The sequence below is a fragment of the Heloderma suspectum genome, chromosome 1, assembly GCF_057233095.1.
Source record: "Heloderma suspectum isolate Gila_16-S chromosome 1, 16-S_ref, whole genome shotgun sequence".
Lineage (NCBI taxonomy): Eukaryota > Metazoa > Chordata > Lepidosauria > Squamata > Helodermatidae > Heloderma > Heloderma suspectum.
In genome coordinates, this window is record NC_139458.1 from 205,613,890 (window position 1) to 205,632,340 (window position 18,451).

Below are 18,451 nucleotides of genomic sequence, written 5' to 3' on the forward strand. Positions count from 1 at the left end.
ACTAAGCAACCACTACCCCTCCATTGTAGCATCACATGTTTAGCCTGAATTCCTTTTTAAATAAAAAGAGACAACAGTGACTTGCCCAAGGACACTCAGTGACTTTAGTTCAAATAGCTCTAAGTCTCACTTGAACACACTATTCACTAGACTACACTGGTTCTCTCTTGTAAACAAAATGTGGAGCAGTTTCTGCTGGTTTCCTGAATTTACAAAATCTACACAGTTTTTAAGCATTTTGTCTGATCATGATTCTTGCCTAATCACCAAAAGGCTACAAGGCAGGCAAGTGAGGAGACACTGGTGGTCCCCTGCTCAGTGTTTGGGAAACACCATGTAGTCCAATCAACAGTCTATAGCAGCGGTCCCCAACCTTTTTGGGACCAGGGACCGGTCCGTGGAAGACAATTTTTCCACGGACCGGGCCACAGTAGGGGTGTGGGAACCCCCCTTTCCTTGGGTGCCACAAAGCTGCCGGCCAGCTCCGGCCAGGGGACGACTTCTGGCCGCTGGGATGCCATTTGTGTCCCTGTTCTTTGCAGTAATAGGCTATTACTGCAAAGAACAGGGCCAGAGCTGGCTGGCAGCTCCACTGACTTGCCGTGGAGCACAGCTGGCCAGGGCCAGCGAGGATTCCGGGGCGGGGGGGAGGGACGGATCGCCTCCCCCCCCAACGGACCCAAGGTAAGGGAGAGTTCCCACACCCCTACTGCGGCCCGGTCCTGAATAGGCCATGGACCAGTACCGGTCCGTGGCCCAGGGGTTGGGGACCACTGGTCTATAGGACAAAGCATATATGGACCATTACTAGTTACGACCATCACCACCTGCACTCCTCTAAGCCATTTCAACACAGCTGTCCCCTACAGGGCAAAAGAGGAACATCAACAGCACTATGCTTGTAATGAGATCCAAGTCTTAGAATCAGCATAAAGATATGAGTTATGCCTAAGCAGATTCACTGGGCTATTAGGATAATTAGATAATCCCTAACATTATCTCAAATCCAGCCTCTCTTGTCTTGTTCAAACAAGTCGAATGAGAAAAAGACTGTAAAATGCTCATGGGCAATGTCTCATTTCTATATTACAATGGGAAACACATAGTACTACCTGGTGGTCCATGTATATGGACCTTTAAGGGCCTTTTTAGAGCCCATAAAGCCAATTATTTATAATAGTTCTTAGTGCTAAAATTAATTCTGAATAAAAAATAATTTGTAAGGATACATTATAATGTTAAGCCAGATTGAATGCACAGAGTGCCTCCCAGACAGATTTGAACCCCAGCATCTCTTTTAAAATGGAATTAAGCACACCATGTTTTGTGAATGAATTTATAACCTGAGTCTGTTCTAAGGGAGTTTCCATACACCACAGAGGCTGAATTTTGCTCTCCCCACACAGTCGCATCTGGAATGTTGCCCCCATCAGCCACTGAACAGAGGGTTTTAATTTTGAATTTCAAGGAGAATAACCTGTGTTCTCATAGGTGGATTGACCACAGCGCTAAGGGGGCTCTAGCCCCCTGCCCAACATCTCAGGGGGCCCACTAGCTAGCCCACATTCCCAGCTCTCCAATAAAGAAAGATCAAGTCTGTAGCCCTTGTGGAACCCAAGATATCAGACAAAACATTCAGCCACATTCCAATCATTTTGAGAAACGGACAATTGTTTTGGACAATTGTTTTGTGAGAAATGAGCTTGCTACCATCTTTCAGTGTCTAGCCAATGAGTGAAGTTACAGCTATGATCAACATTTGGCCATACAGATAAGTAAAGAGTAAAGACTTGTCTGCAGAAGGGACTTCCTGGTTCATTTTCACCCCCCGTCTTGAGGGGGGTGGTCCTACCCTCATGGAATAGTGATTGCCACCCACAGAAAACAACTGGGAAATCCAGAATTTCAGTATAGCTGTGATTGGGCAGTAGCATATCCAGCCCCGAACAATGGGTAGCAGGAATTACAGGAGTTCATGTTCTGTGGCTGCAAAGTAGTCCATGGATGTTATACCCATATTGTTGGTGGAAAACTAGTGTAAGATATCACTGCAGTGTAGTCCTGAGTTGTTACATAGTAGGCTAGTGGGTTGGGTATTTTTGTTAGGGTTAGACTTTGATCTGGCCCTGTGTCTACTAAAGCTTTTTTTTAATTATCAAGCATAAGCCATCAGATAATAATCCCTTTGACGAAAAGTAAACTTTTCTCTCAAATCCTATGTGAACTTTCTATACTGATTTTGTAATACTCAGCATAGAGAAGCAGCTACTCCCCTCACTTGCCGCTGTCAAAATGTGACATTCTCTGAAGGTGGACTGGTGAAAAAGATAATTCTCCTATTTTAACAAATTAACAAAGATCATTCTCCTATTTTGCTGGAGGGGAAAGTGTTGACACATTTGTTCCTTTCAAAGCAGCTTTCTCAATTTCATCAGTATTTGGATTAAGGTAAGTTAACCCAACATTAGGTTTATTTTAAAAGTTATTTGTTTAGATTTGTTACCTTGCCCTGATGATCATGCTTCATTTCCCAACCCCTCGGCAACTCCAGCTGTTTGTTGGCAAACATATTCAAAAAACCCACCAAATCTCGATTATGCTGGTAGCGCTCAAAATGGTGAGTATCCCGTCGGACTTTGGTGATCATGTGCTTCAGACACGTATTGTTTGTAAACATGCGGTAGGCACTCTGGTAGGGTGAAAAGAAATAAATGAAATAAAAATAATTATTTTCAGAAGCTGGCATTTATTTTTGAATGCCTACAAAGGTTTTCAGAAGAGGGATAATGAAGCCCTGGAGTTCATCATTCACCTATTGCAAGCAGTAGTTCCTTCTGAATGAATAGGTCACTAGACCTGCTGCTGAATCCTCCTTGAAGTACAGCTTTTTATTAACTGCAAGGATGAGGTGATCTGTTTTCAGAGTTCAGTCTGAGCCTGAACCTTGGAAAATGGTTTCCAATGCTAGGGTTCAGTCTAGATGCAAGAGATAATGATGATGATGATGTGCCATTAAACATGTGCAGAGCACCTTTTCCTAATTCACTGAGAACACAGCCAGCTGACACGCATAAGGAAATGGGTTTCCAGGCAAGCATGAACCCCAGCATTGCTCCTTTTTGAAATTAAGCACACCATATATTGCAAATGAATTGATAACTCTTAGCCAATAAAAAAGCATCAATGGACGATTAGATGTTGTTTTATGGCATCTTCCACATTTACATACAGGGACTTCTAAAATCAGCTTGTCAAGTTCCAGCAAGAGGGGATCAGGTAGAACTTCAGACACATGGGAAAAGCAGAGACAAAGAACTTGCAAATAATTATTGAAAAATCGAACAAATAGATGTTATCTTATATTATTAGACGTTATAAGGATTAACAAGTGGTCCCAGCAACAAAATCTAGCATGGCATGCTCCTGTTCACTGTTCCAACCAAACCAGACATGCCTCTTTCAAGATACTCCATTCCATTTCCCATCCCCCACCCTGCCCAAACAGACTGTAAGTATTCTGTGGCCACTGAGCATGCTCAGACCTCAGTTCTCATCAAGCTGTTTGGGCATTTTTGTTGTTTTGCCCTCTTAAGGGTTTTTCTCTAAAGATTTTTTCCTACTTTTACAAACCTTGGGGTTCCCCCAAGCAAACCAATATTACCCTTTTGGTTCTCAATTGGCCCCTTTTGGCTACATAGCTATCATAACTTAGCACCTGGATTCACTGTTGGTTAATATGGTAGTATATACTGAGACTATGAACAACTTTTTCTGTATTGACTTTTCCCTCTCACCCTGCTTTGACTAACTTCTCTTTTCTAACTGACGGTTAACTGCCTCAGAATGTTCTAGTCCATCAGACAGAGCTCCTCACCAACATTCAAAATGCCCTAGGGCAGCCTTCCCCAGTCTGATGCCTTCCATATGTTGGACTACAACTCCCAGCATCCCCCAGGCAGCTGGGGATGCTGGGAATTGTAGTCCAACACATCTGGAGGGCAGCAGGTTGGGGAAGGCTGCCCTAGGCCAATACACTCATGAAGCCTTCATTTAATGTGATGTAAATTTTAACTTAGTGGGCTCTACTCATTCCCAATGTACTAATACCTATGTGAAACAGAGGACACTTTCAGAGAGGCTCACCCCAATGAGCAAACTGCTCAGGACCTGTATAGTAAGTACATTGACACATCATTTCCACTGGCAGCTCCCAAACTGTCCATCCTGATTGGCCAGTGGTATATCAGCATATGCACTAACATAACACTGAAGTGATAGATAAGGTCAATTTTTCTTCTACTCATGTAGAAACCGTTTCCACTCTGTTCAGTGTTACCTCTCATATACCATTTGCAAGCCCAAAAAATCAGTGAGATTTGGATGTGTTGCTGTGCATAGACCTCACCTCCCAGCAGTTTATTCCATTCTTCTAATTTTCAATTGTTTTTTTACAATAGATAACATCCTATAATACATTAGTAACTTGATATAAACAAGTGGTTTTCATAAGTGTTACAGTAGTGCAAAAAGGTTGTGTATTTTTTTTAAAAAAATGATTACCCTATATACTAATTCCAGTCATCAGGAGATGAGTGCCATGCTTATGTAGCTAAAATGAAAAGACTAGGAATCAGCAGGCTTGGGGGAACCCAAAGTTTGCAGAAGTACAAAAAATGATTAGGAACACAACCTAAAGGGAGGACCCCAAAACAGCCTAATGAGGACTGAGTATGCCCTGTTATCTCAGAATGCTGATGGACTGTTGGGTGGGGGGACGGAAAACCAGAGGAAGGGGGAATGGAACGGAGTGGGTGGAATCCTGAACAGCAGCACTCCACACTGCACTGGCTTCTGATCCATTTTCAGGCCCATTTCCAGGTGCTAGCACTTGCCTATAAAGTCCTAAATGTCTTAGGGCCCAGAAATCTGAAAGACTGCCTCCTCCTTTATGAACCTGCCCATATGTTGAGATCATCTTCTATACGTATGTCCCATGAACTAAAGAGGTTTGGTTGGTGGGAACACGAGAGACAAGGCCTTTTCTATGGCAGCATCCCAATTATGGAACTCTCTCCCAAGGTAGGTTAGAGTAGTCCCATCCCTGACAACTTAGGCAGGCTGCAAAAGCACTTTTGTTCAGCTTGGCTTTTAATGGTTTTTAATTTGGGATCAAAAGTTTTATCTCTGCTCTTCCAGATATTAATATTCTGGTTTAATTCCACTATTTAAATTGTGGCATTTTGTTTTGTATACCACCTTGGGGGCCCTTGTTTGGGCTGAAAAATTGTATATTTTTAAAAAATATAGATAGATGATAGATAGATAGATAGATAGATAGATAGATAGATAGATTTTGTTGCAGGTCCCACTTGTCAACATTCTAATATGCTAAAACACACTACTGAAAATGCAAATACATCATACAGGTCCAGTGTTTGTACAAAGCACTATATTTGTGCATGGTACTCACAGGGTTAGAATGCAGCACTGTGAAGAACTCTGGACTGATAAGAAATTTCACAGGGGGGGATTGTAGCAGTAGAGTAAGCCTGGATCTGGAGGTAGAATGGGACACCACATTCTCTCTTCGGAAATCTAACACAAACAGATGCAGACAGTCATGAATTAGTACAAAGGCTTTAGTGTCGCAAACTGAGAAACAAACAAAAATTAACTATTCTTCCTTTATATTTGTTAAAGAACATTCCTTTCACGTTAGTACTAACTGTAACTACAGAGTGCAACTTTAAACTGTGTTTGAGATTATACAGATGATCAAAGTGAACAAAGAATGTCAGTTAGACCATCAGTTCAGGGGAATAATGAAGGCTAGTTGGTCTGTAACAATCAGGGTTTGAAATGCTTATAATTCTCCTGTACTTCACAAGCCTGCTTTCCACTTGTGAGAGAATATTATATGTAAGGTTATTGCTCATTATTATTGCAGGAACAATTGGATGGAATGTTATTAATTGAAAAATGTGGGGATGATGATAGATAAGGAGAGGGAATTCTAGCTGGCAGAAAAACAAATAATGTGTCAGGATTTAAAGGAGAATATAGAGGACATGATAAAAACTCATCAGGTTCTTGTCTACTCTACACCATGAATTCACTATTCACTATATGGGCCAGTGTGAAACTGAAGGTGATTTAACTAGCAGCAGCTTACCCCCTTGAAGCATCTCAAATAAATTAGACAGCCACTAGTAGGGATGTCCATTACTGGGAAATCCATTTCTTTTTTGACTCTATGGAGTTCTGTGGCACGTACAACTCGATTCATGTTTGAGACCTAAGCTGCAGGCTTTCCCCCAAACTCTAGGAACCTTTTTGTGCATTTTTTTGCAGATTCCACAATTTGCACACATTTCTGAGCAATCTGTGCAAATCACAGTCAAATTTGTGCAAATTACTCAGATATTTGTGCAAATTGTGGAATCTGGAAAAACAAATGTACAAAATGCCCAAAATGCCCAAAATGGCCTGGCCTGCTGCAGATCAAGTTGAGTGCTGCAGCACAAACCAAAATGAAGTCGGGGGGGGGGGCAAACTTAGGAAAACGTGTAGAACTACAACCCCTAAGTGGATTTCTCTGACATCCCTAGTCACCACTGTAAGGGGTAGATGGATTGATATGAGGAAAAGCAGAGATTTTTCTGCTGAACATTATTATGAAAAGAAGTGTGGAGATGGAAATCCGAGACTGATGTCACACATCTGAGTGAGCCAAGCTTTTTGTCCTTGCATGCTTTCCCCCCTCTTGCCTACTACAAAAGATGATCACTGAAATGGTTGAGCCTAATTTTAACTTTTCATGGCTATATTTTGGATGTTCCTTGCAGAACTGATCAAATTTGAAGTACAAGTTTGCAAAATTAAAATGCGTTAGTATTATGGGAGCACACAATAATACATGGATTCGTCTAATCCTGTCTTAAAGCCATATAAGCCAGTAGCCATCACATCTTGTGGCAGTGATCTCCATAACTTAATTATGCTCTGAGTAAAGAAGGAATGCCTGTTGTGTGACCTGAACCAACCACAACTCAGCTTCATCACTTACTCAACCTCATGACTGAGTGACTCAAGAAAAACAGAGTTTTCTGCTGAAAGCTAACAAGACATTAAACTATTCTCCATGGTATATACTGTAAACTAGGAATGGCAGACTATCAAAATCCCCACTAATGAGCAGCAGAAACAGCTCACACAGATAGTGGATAGTGGGCTTTTCTACATATGGCTTTTAACCCACCCCTTTACTGAAGCTTCTGTTTCCGGATTCTTTGTGGGATTAAGATCGGCACCTTTACATGTTTTTTCCCAGATTTTTTCTTTCTCTGCCTTTCTATACCATTACACAACCACTAGGTAGTGCTGTAGTACAGCAGGATTGTGGAAATACACAAGGGCTTTATGGCACCATTCAGGATATACCAGACCTTCCTCGTTAGAAACACACACACACTCCCCCGGTAAAATGGTTGTAAAGCACAGAAGAGGCCCTCCCTGGGGGAGGATGACGTCATGTAAAGGATCCACAAACTACCATGAGTGAGGAATCACGAGCACACAATAAATGCCTTGTGTAGAAAGGCCCAGCTTGACTGAAGGAGACAGTCAATTGCTGTGTGTACAGAAGCAGGTTCATTTATACTTCTGCAACATTTAGAAAAGGAGGAGGTCAGAACCAAAGCGGCTTGGAACTTCTGACTAAGTTATTTCTGGTGGCAGCAGACTCATGCCTTTAAAGGTGGGTCAGTCCCAATCTCAAGTAAAGCCCAGTGTGTAATTTAAAGAACAAAAAGCGACTAAGCACAGTCTTACCTGCATTAGGGTGATGGAAGTCAGCGTCCTCTCCAGCTCCGTCCATGGCATTTGGTTGCTCCTCTGGTCTGTCATTGGTCATTGTTCGGCGAATACTCTGATACCTGAAATTCCAAGACTGGCATCAATATATCAGGAACTTCTCCTCTAGAACAGCCAAAACACTAGCATGTGACTGTTACCAGACGTTAAATGTCAGTAGCCATTCTATCAGGGTGTGGCGAAGGAGAGAAGCAAGGCAGGGCTCTGCTGAGAGACCAGCAACATTTGATTCTTCCTCTCCTTGAACTGATTCTTCTCCGGCTGATCATTATAAGCATTTGGTAACTAAGGACTAGTGCCTGAGTTTGATTTTTCCCCTTCTCCCTCCCAATCTCTTTCCCTTTTGTGTCCTTTAGATTTAAAACCTGAGAGCAGGGACGGACTGCCTTATTATCGATCTTTGTAAACTGCTCTGGGAACCTTTTTCAACTGAAGAGTGGGATAAAAATGCTTTAGGGATCAACTTATTTTGTGTTTGCCCTCGTTTGTGCCTATTTCCCTGCCTTGTCCCCATAAGTAGAATCTGAAGGGGCAATCAACTTTAGAACATGTCACTTTATGACTTTAGGAATGTGTTTCTTCCCAAAGCCTATATTTGGGATGAGGAGTAGGAAATAATGTAGCAGTAAATTATAGTCCCATAAGACTAAAGAGAAGAGGTATATATATTAGTGCTGTGCCAAATTTTGGAAATGTTTGATTTTCAATGTGAAAGCTGCAATTTTGAAGATTGAGAAAAAGTTTGTGAAATACTACTTATCTTTCTTTGTTTTATACATTTTTCACATCTGTTCACAGCTATTGTTCTTCAGTCTGCTCTGCTTCAGAGACTGCCCCACCCCCTAGACCTTTTTTTTTCCTTTCCCTTCAGCACCAATGTTATTCTAACTTGAAAAGGCCATCATTTCTTTGTGCCATCATTCTAATCAATCAAGGATCATGTGGTGAATGGGATGACATTACAGACTGACATTGTCAAATATGATTTCGCTATATGGAAACATCAGTGAAGGCAAATATAGCTGCATTGCCCACGCTTTTTGTGTGTGTCAAGCTGATGTGCATAAATGCCAAGGTTTTAAAATAATTCTAGAAAACCCCATTAATATTTTTGTACCTTTTGGCATGCTCCCACCAAATTGTGAAAACAGAGGTCACATTTCAGTGGCCATGAAAATGTTTATAAAACTTACACACACCCTGCCATACACACATTGGTTTGTCATAGCACTCAGTCATAACTGTAGCACATCTTCCATAGTTACTGGCAGGATGAGAAATGTCCTTCGAGGTCGTATTTCTGGGCGAATGCTGCACTTTACATATGATGTAAGTTATTAAGAACAAACTGTGGTGCTGGAGAAGGCTCTTACGCGTCCCCTGGACTGCAAGGAGGTCAAATCAGTCCATCCTAAAGGAAATCAACCCTGACTGCTCATTGGAAGGACAGATACTGAAGCTGAAGCTCAAATATTTTGGCCACCTAATGCGAAGAGAAAACTCCCTGGAAAAGACCCTGATGCTGGGAAAGATTGAAGGCAAAAGGAGAAGGGGACGGCAGAGGATGAGATGGCTAGATAGCATCACCGATGCAATTAATATGGACTTGAGCACACTCCGGGAGAGAGCGGAGGACAGGAAGGCCTGGCGTGCTATGGTCCATGGGGTCACAAAGAATTGGACACGACTGAACAACAACAACAAATTAAGAACAAATCAAATATTTCTACATTTGCTTAGTTCAAGGAAGTTTCATGATTTGCAATAATGAAGCCTGGCCATGGTCTGGCAAAAGGATATTGCATAGTATTTCTTTTGTACTGCAGATATAATAATTGAAACAATCTGAATAATTCTCACCGGCGATTCAGCTGCTCCATTTGCTGTATGGAGTTGGAACGCTGAAGGATTTGTTGGGCTGGGGGAGCCGTGGGCCGCTGCCAGGTTGTTGTTCGGTTTACATGATCCACATAGAATATCCTGCCATGACTGTCAATGCGTGCTTCCCAATCTAAAGTATCAAGGAACAGTAGAAAGCATAAGGAACTGAGATATTTTAGAGCAATGTTTCCCAAACTTCTGATAGCCGAGGTCCCCATTTTTCACATACATCCTTACCCCACCAAAAGGTTTATATTTTGAGTATAAAAAAATTGGCAGCCTTCTCCATATCACACCCAATGCAGAAAAGGAGCTGAACTGCCCAAACCCAGCAGAGGTTGACTTGAAGGAGACAAGGCCAGAGCAGCAAAGTATACAGTGGTCATCCTTCCCTGATGGGCAGCTAATTTGGACTCACAAAATTCTTGAATTATTTAATGAATTAATTTCTCATGGCAGACTAGCAATTCTCAGGTGGCACACTTGTGTATCTCAACACAGTTTGGGAGTTACTGATTTAGAAGGACTACAGGGGTGCATCATGTCCACCTTATAAGAAGGGACCATATCTCAGTGGTTTGGTATTGCTCACATGCTTTGCACGTAGAAGGTCCCAGGTTCAATTCCTGGCATTCTTATTTAAAAGGATCAGGTAGTAGATGATGGAAAAAACCCTTCTCTGTCTGAAACCCTGGAGAGCAATTGCCAGTCATAGAAGACAACTATAGGATAGATGTGCAACTAGTCTGACCCAGTATAAGGCAACTTCCTGTATCCCTGTGAGATCATTCCATACCCTCTGGGAGGACATCACAGCAGCAGGATCACCAGGACCAGAGAAATAAATGAGTTACGCACACCATTTGCTTTTTTGAGTCTGGTGAAAGAGAAGATGGTATTAGAACCAACCCTGGTTCTTCCAGGGATAGTGTTCCATGGGAAATGTATGATGCTGCTTTCAGTGTCACATGGTGTCTACTCTGAATCTGCTGAATTAATACAGAAAAGTTCCTCACTTGGTGGCAGGGCCTCATCCACCCTCTGGTAGCGACTAACGTCCTGGCGAACTGAGGGAAGTGATCTCAGAGGCTGATGATCATTGGCTTGGGAACCTAAGAACCAAAGGAGTAGTTTAGTTTTTAAGTTTTCCATTAAAATATGATGTAGTACTGTTACACTTTGTCTCACTTTACATCTTCAATAGAAAATCCTATCGCAAATAACATGTTTAAAACAAGAACCAGGGTGATCAGCAACACTTTTTTGCCCCAAATGGATATCCTTTGTTTCTCTCAAGTACCACAGAACACACATACACTCCTTTTAGTGTATCTGACAAATTGATTATTTAAAGCTATCTGCCCACCCTCCTTTAAGCTATCATGTTTTCTTTTAAATATGGTAGGAAGGCTACACTAGGATAACTTGGGAGCCCCTGCAGAAAAGGGAGAGTCTCTGGTGTGGACTCCCAACTCCTTTTCCTTCAGACCTGCTCTAGAGAACAGACCCCACAAATAGCCCGTGTCCGCTTGTCATGGAGGCAGATGACTGATCATGGAGAGTAAGTGGGAGGTGCCTCCTAGTCCAAACTCTCAGCAAAGTCTTCATTTAAAAAAAAATCCTGCCTACTTGTTGGTGGAATGGAGAGTACCCCAGTGCCTGGACCACTGGATAGTATCAAGTAGGGTGACCAAATGCTGCATAACATATACTCATCCACACTACTCTAAACATTTACACATTGTCTCTAGAGAAACCAGAAATCCTGATAGGCCTGTGGGAGTGCATGTGCTTCCAGTGAGCGGATAATTGCATGCATGCATAGGGAGTTGGCCATATCCTCAAAAAGCTTTGCTGCTGGATACAATATTTTATATCCAAAATGTATTCTATGCACTCAAAATAAGTGACCAATTTTCCAGGGTAGGAGAGGAGTCCATCACAGAATGGGGACAGGGGTAACATATAGCTTACAGCAATAAGCTTCACATTTGGCAGTGATGGTCCTCTTTTATAGCCCATACCTCCACTAGCTCCATCCACCTGCGAAGCAGCTCCCTCGCACGCCGCCTGCGCCGCTCCAGCCTCTTCCTCTTGAGACTGGTTATGCGCAGCTGCAGCCTGCAGACTCTGCCTCCTCTGCCAGATCTCTTCAGCCTCATCACCGTCCTGTAGCCCACCTGCTTCAGACAACGGCCCCTCCTCTTGAGCGTGTGGTATGTTCACAGCAGGCAAAGAGGCCTGAGTGCACACAACTTCCTGGGTTTCTGGGGGAGGCTCACTGCCGGCAGCCTCTGCTGCACAAGCTCCCTCTTCCTCCTCCTGGGAAGAAAAGGCTGGAGTCTCAGGAAATCGGGTGCTTTCAAAGGAAGAGCCTTGAGTGTCAATGGACAGGAGTCGGGGAGTTGTGCCTTCATTGCAGGAGCCGTCAGCCCCTTCCACATCACTTTCGCCTTCTGGCCTAGTGCTTGATTCACTAATGCTCTCTGTACGAGCAGGGTCGCTCTGCTCAGTTTCTGATGAAATCTGAGAAGGCTCCGACCCCTGGTCAACAGATTCAGCTTCCCTAATTCCTCTTCTGCTTCCGGAAGCAGACTCAGGAGCACCAGCATCCACACCAGCAGCTGGCTGCTCTGCCTCCTGAGCTGCAGAAACGTCATTGCCAGCCAGATTGCCTGGCCCATCATCCTGAGGCTCTCGAGGAGCTTCCGTTTCGTCTCCCACCAACTCAGTTTCTAGAGGCCCTTCAACAGTCTCCTGCTGGCAATGAGAAGGCTGCAAGGAAGCTTCTATATCCGGTGCTCTCCCATCTTCCTCAGGGCCCTGGCTTTGTGATATCTGGCTTGATGAACAATTTAAGAAACGCATTTCAGCACTCCTGGTAGCACCATTCAGCATGACTAAACCGCCCCCATCATTATCCAGCGATGAGTGGAACCCCAAAGCTTGGTGATATTCATGCTCCTCTTCATCAGAGTCAATGTGCAGCATAGCATTAAGTCTAGTATCAGTAGGGAAGCTACTCCTTAACTTTGGGGACGCCCCAACAGCACGCTCATTACAGGCAGATGTTCCGGGTCTAGAATGATTGCTTTGTTCTATTGCATCTAGATAGTCATTCAGGGAGTCCTGGCGGCCTCTAGGAGGTGAAGACCTTGAAGCTGCAGAGATCGAATCCTCCTGATCTGTTTCCAGAGTTGTACTAGTCCTCAGAGAATGCCTTGGGGTGGCATCTACAGCTGATTCCACAAGGACTGGGCCATTTGCACAAACTGGAGGTGTATCATGATGCCCTGCAGGCACATCCTCATCATCAGAAGGGCTACCTAAGTCTCCATTTACAGAGTTCACTCCAAGCAGGGTTCCCACTGTTTCTGGTGAAGCATCTACAAAGACAAATGCAAAGATTGACTTAGTGAAACTTGTCCGTGCATCTAAACTGTGGATCTTAATCCCTCTATCAGGCAGTGTATCACGCAGAAGACCCACTATAATACAAACCTGAGCACTTTGTAGAAATACCTAACTTTTGGGGGTGGGGGGAAGGGGGAGGGTCAGGTTTTAGTTAGCAGAATGTATGGAATCTTTATGCTATCTGGTTTAGGTGAGCATTTTACACTTTAAAAAAAAGCATCCCGGCCTTTCACTATGCATATGGGTCTATACATCTAATTAAATTTACAGCTCTTGAACTCTGTGCTCCACCAGTTCTGAGGAAGGAGAAAATAAAAATAAAATATTATGATGGGGGGGGGGAAGCATGAAGCACATTGATCCACTGGAGCTTCCTTTCACAGTAACATTAAAAAGAGAACAACCCACTAATCTTTTGAAATATACTCATTACATATATTCCTGCATGTTGCCAGTTTTTTCTAGTACATGCATCGTGAGCAAGGAAGATAGCGGTGGGCCAGTTCACAATATTGCTCGTGCCCACCATGGCTTAAGTGCCAGTTGCCATTGTGAATATTCAAGCAATGGTGGGCAATCGCAGTGGCTTATCATGATGTGCAAGACCAGGCAGAGTGGCTTGTTGCTGTAGTTAACAAAACAAAATAGGTTTAAGGGAAATTATGCGTGTAAAAATTTAGCAAATTTTTGTATAAATACTGATATTTCACACAAAGTATAAACCAACTGATTAGCAGTCCAGCAATGTATTACATGTACATAGGTGCAACACTGATTTCCAAATCAAACAGGTTGTACAAATATACAATGCCTATATCCCAAACGTGTTCCGACCAAACTGGTCCTCATCAGTGGGAAAAATATAAACAGTAATTACAGCCCTTGCTAAAACAATGTTTTCATGATGTTAAACCTCCTACATGGAATCCTAGTTAACAAGCCACCCCAGAACCCTACTGCAGCCCATGGGTTCTGGGTAGCCTGTTACCCATGGCAATAGGGTTCACACATCATGATAAGCCGAAGCAACTACCACAGCTTGAATATTCACAATGGCAGCTGACACCCACCACAACCCGCTGTGGCTAGCAATCATGCGCACTGGGTCAGTAACTTGTTTTTAAAACACATGATCTTGTATGTGAAATTAGCACACAATCACACACTGATGTAGCAATATGGGTGTGAGCCTTTACAAAATATGAACAGAAACACTGCTTGAAAAAACAAGGAAACCACAAACTGTGGTCACATTCTGTACTGTAGCGCTTAGAAAAGAGATCAAAGGTCCTGTTATCAGCTGTAGTTTTCCTTATGAACAGAGCTACCATCTACCATGAAATGAATAGCAGGTGAATATTGTTTTAGTGTATGTGGATCTAACACTAGTACGTGCAGGTGGATCTTTAGCACATGTGGATTTAAGATCTTGTTATTAATTCATATATTAAGACAGCACCATCATGGTACACGGTAGTTTACAGAGTAAAGAAAGAAAGAAAGAAAGAAAGAAAGAAAGAAAGAATCCTGCTTCAGGATTTGGGAGCTTTATTCACAATGGGAACTCAGGCAGCATGGAGAGTTGTTCTTGACATAAATCAAAAGATGCTAAATACATCAAGAATGCAATCTGATTATAATGTACCTGGTAAAACATTAATTGCTAATGAAATGAAGAAAGGTCAGACTATGATCATAGAAGTACTTTTAATTAAAATTAACAGTAAAATAAATAAATATAATAAAGCAGTCCATTGTCAATTTCAAAAGGTATGAGTGTCTACATATTAATGGAGGAAAGTTAAATTAAAAGGGACTGTAAAGAAACCTTCAACACAGGAGCCATTAATGAAAAAGCAAAAGACAAATGAAAATTAATAGGATTCCCTGTAAACTGGCATCTCAAAGAGGAAGGATATATGAGATTGTAAAAGAAACGATGTAGCTCTGTATCTCTCTGTCTATAGTCTTGGTGGGAGATAATTTGGAAGGACGTAAGAGGGTGTTCAGCCAGTGAAGGAGGGTTCACATGTCACATTCAATGCATGTCCACAGATTGTTCTGTACACTTGTATAATTATTCACACATAACGTTTAATATGTGTACAGACTGATAATCTGTAACGCTCATAGATTATTCCCATTTAATGGAGTGCACATGTGTTCATACAGGGGTTTCTGGGCAATAGCACAATATCCTTTTGCCCTTCAAAGGGCATTCCTTCACCTGGAAAAATATGTGACAGAATATTGTAAAATCTCACTGCTGTTGCAATATTCAAGCTTCTTGATTAAGAAAGATATAAAGATTTTTGGATCTTCAGTAAACGGATTGCTTTTTTTTTTTCAATTTAAGCAATTGCTCATAAAAGTACTACTATACATAGAATAGTGTGCTCAGTGGGGTTTGCATAGAATTATGCTCTCTGGAAAAGTTACTAGTTCTACCTAAACCATTATAAATACTAGTGTAAATCCCATGCCACCATGGGGGCTAGTAGTCTGAGAATGATTGGATGAAAATATGTTTGCCCGTTTCCCTTGCGATTATTTATCTGTTTTCGTCCTTTGTTTATCTCTCTTCTCTCTCTGGTGTCCTTTCTGCTCTTTCTCCTCAGCTTCTCTTCCTCCTCCTCTGACTGTCACCAAACTGACTTTACTTCACCTCCTTTCCCAACATCCTGTGCCTGTCCTTTCATTGGTCAAACACCCTAAGAGCTCACAGGAGTAAGCATCATTACACACATACACACACTGTGCCACATGTTACATTACATGCATATGCATTACCCTGAGTGTTCATTAAACTCCCCTTTGCCTCATCCCTCGCCCTTCCCAAGCTGCCCAAAGCTTGAGTTTTGAACTTCTTTGCAGTTTCAAAATTTTCTGCTTGTCTACACTACTCAAGCTTCAGTTTAAAACAAAACGGAGCAAAACTGGTCTGGTAGATCTAGAGTAATAAGCCTTAAGGTATGCAGTCCAGTTGTATACATTTTTTAAAAACATTATCTACCCACCAAAACAGTATTCTGAAATTTTGAAAATTGAGTAAAAATGCTAATGTAAGAAAAAAATATTTGCTGACAAGGATGTACTTAATAAGGAGGGGGAAAGAGGGAAGGAAGCAATAGGAACAATTTAGATGACTATCCAATTTAAGATAAGTCTCTAAACAAACCAAAAATAGGAGGGGATGGAGTTCAATAAAAAGGCTATCCACTTGTGGGCACTTAAGAGTCTCTCATCTCAGATCTATCTCCTGGAATAGAGCTGTGGGCCTCAGCCTGTCACGCTTTGGTATCAATGCTGCTGGATGAATGCTGTGCGAGTGTATTCCGTTCTCTCCTTCAGTGTCTTCTCTGCTTGGTGATTCTTATTCACTCATTCTCCCTGTGGTCTCCCCAATCTCTTTCCCCTCTCAAATTGTCCACTCTCCCTCATAATTTCCTCACAAAAATTTCTTCTCAGAATCTCCTATAGCAGCTCCTCAGAGCCAAAAAGCATCATTCTCCAGGCATCCTGCAGGGGGCTACACTTTACATGGTTATATAAAATGAACATGCATTAATCAGTTCACACAACTTTATGTGTATTAATTCAACTCAGGAACATAATCTGTTCCCTGGATTAAGTAGGGTTCTAGTACCTGGGTACAAATCAGGTATGAATGCATGTAGATACATTCTCAAAACCATCTGGACAACCATAGATACAGTGTGAATGCACGTTCAGTATAAAGTGTGAACACCCCTTTAGAGACAAGTGAAAGAATTCAAGCTGAGAAGGTAGGCTGGATATAGCATGGAGAGAACTGATTTTTCTTGACACACATCAAGTTCTGCTTTTGTCTTTCTCCTTTTCTCCCTTCTTTTGTTTCCCTGGCCAATTTGGGTTGGGGGATAATGATACATCTGTTATGTACTACTGCTGCTATACTCACTAAACCCCTGAACTCTGAATAAAAAAAACTCTGTACTCTGAATAAAAAAAACTGTGGCTCAAGACTCTGTAAAAAGTCACGAGCAGTATCCAATCGACACTAGCATCAATGTAAATTACTTTGCACTAGCATAAGAGACCTCTAGCATAATGCAAACAGTGTTAGCTGGCACAAAAAACCCACTGCAACAGCTAACACTATTGGTCCCTTATGCTAATGCAATGTAGTTTATGTTGGCACTAGTGTCTGACTGGGTACTGCCCCATATCATCCAAACTTGAAATGCCTTCTACCCAACAGCAAATATGCATATAGTTGTTGTAAAATCTCACCTTCATGAATAGAAGATGTAATCTCTACCTTGAATTGAAGACAGCCACTTACATGGTCAGCAGGAAGCCTTCGACCAAGGTTATAGCTGAGAATTTGGTCTCTGCAAAGGGGGAAAAAAGAGCTATCTTATGTTTTTGTAACTTTTAAAATGTTTTAACCAGAGCTGAGCCAAAACGAGGGAACAATTTTCGCAAACAGTTTCACACACCACCAAAAGTACCACCCCTTTTTGCTGATTTTTGTGAGGTGCAGAAGAGTACAAAACTGTTTGCGGGGAGAAGGGAACAGACCAAAGCAACCAGGCCAAGGCTCCTTGTTTCACTGTGGTGTACTAATTCGCAAAAAAACCCCACCCACCCCACAACAAAAACCCTGTCAGTGCAGTACAGTGCAGCAAGAGCGATACCCGGATCCAACTAAGGAGAGCAACTCAGGGAAGCAGGCAATTGAGTATTTATCACTGTTATTGTCACAGTGATATTGTCTGAACTCAGACTCAGAAATAAACTTCAGGGGCTCAAAACAAGAGGTGACCTTTTAAAGGCCTGAAAGAAAATTCCTGGCTTTCCCCACCTGTCTCTACCACCCTCCCCTGTCACCAAAACCAATTTTCCACCATATTCACCCCAAAAGCATGCTCCCTCCTTTTCTTTTGCAGAAGCCCCTGGGAGAACTACATCTCACTCCTCTCTTCTCCCTGTGCACCTTTGCTGCTCACATTGCTGCTGAATTAACATAAAGTAAAGAAAGGGAACAGGTGAGTTTGTTTGGGTGGTGAGGGTGATAGGGAATGGGGAAGGTAGCAGAGACAGGTGGGTCATTTTCTGAGCCCCTTGAATCAGCTCAGAAAAATTACCAAGATATTCTGATTTGGGAGGAGGGTAATTTCCGAATTAACCTGAGGTGAGGTTGGGAGAGCTCAGCCATCTTTACCTATTGCTTGCTAGATTGGGATCCACATCCAAATGCACATCTGTGTGCGGTTATTTGTAGTTTTGTATTCCTTTCAAT

The 18,451-nt window shown here is 42.3% G+C and overlaps 1 protein-coding gene across 8 annotated transcripts in view; it reads right to left on the minus strand.

Annotated features, from left to right (window-relative positions):
• HECW2 (HECT, C2 and WW domain containing E3 ubiquitin protein ligase 2) overlaps nt 1-18,451 on the minus strand; it is a 264,005-nt gene that overhangs the window by 74,564 nt on the left and 170,990 nt on the right. For all 8 annotated transcript variants that reach the window (XR_014785285.1, XR_014785282.1, XR_014785281.1 and 5 more), the window contains 7 exons: nt 17,440-17,540; nt 11,778-13,139; nt 10,770-10,865; nt 9,733-9,883; nt 7,831-7,934; nt 5,471-5,595; nt 2,504-2,689 (listed from right to left, as the gene is read on the minus strand). Coding sequence is in view for 5 of the 8 variants with exons in the window: in XM_084816460.1 (XP_084672586.1) it covers nt 2,504-2,689; nt 5,471-5,595; nt 7,831-7,934; nt 9,733-9,883; nt 10,770-10,865; nt 11,778-13,139; nt 17,440-17,540 (2,125 nt within the window). In the remaining 3 variants the exon portion in view is untranslated. The remainder of the gene's footprint in view (nt 1-2,503; nt 2,690-5,470; nt 5,596-7,830; nt 7,935-9,732; nt 9,884-10,769; nt 10,866-11,777; nt 13,140-17,439; nt 17,541-18,451) is intronic.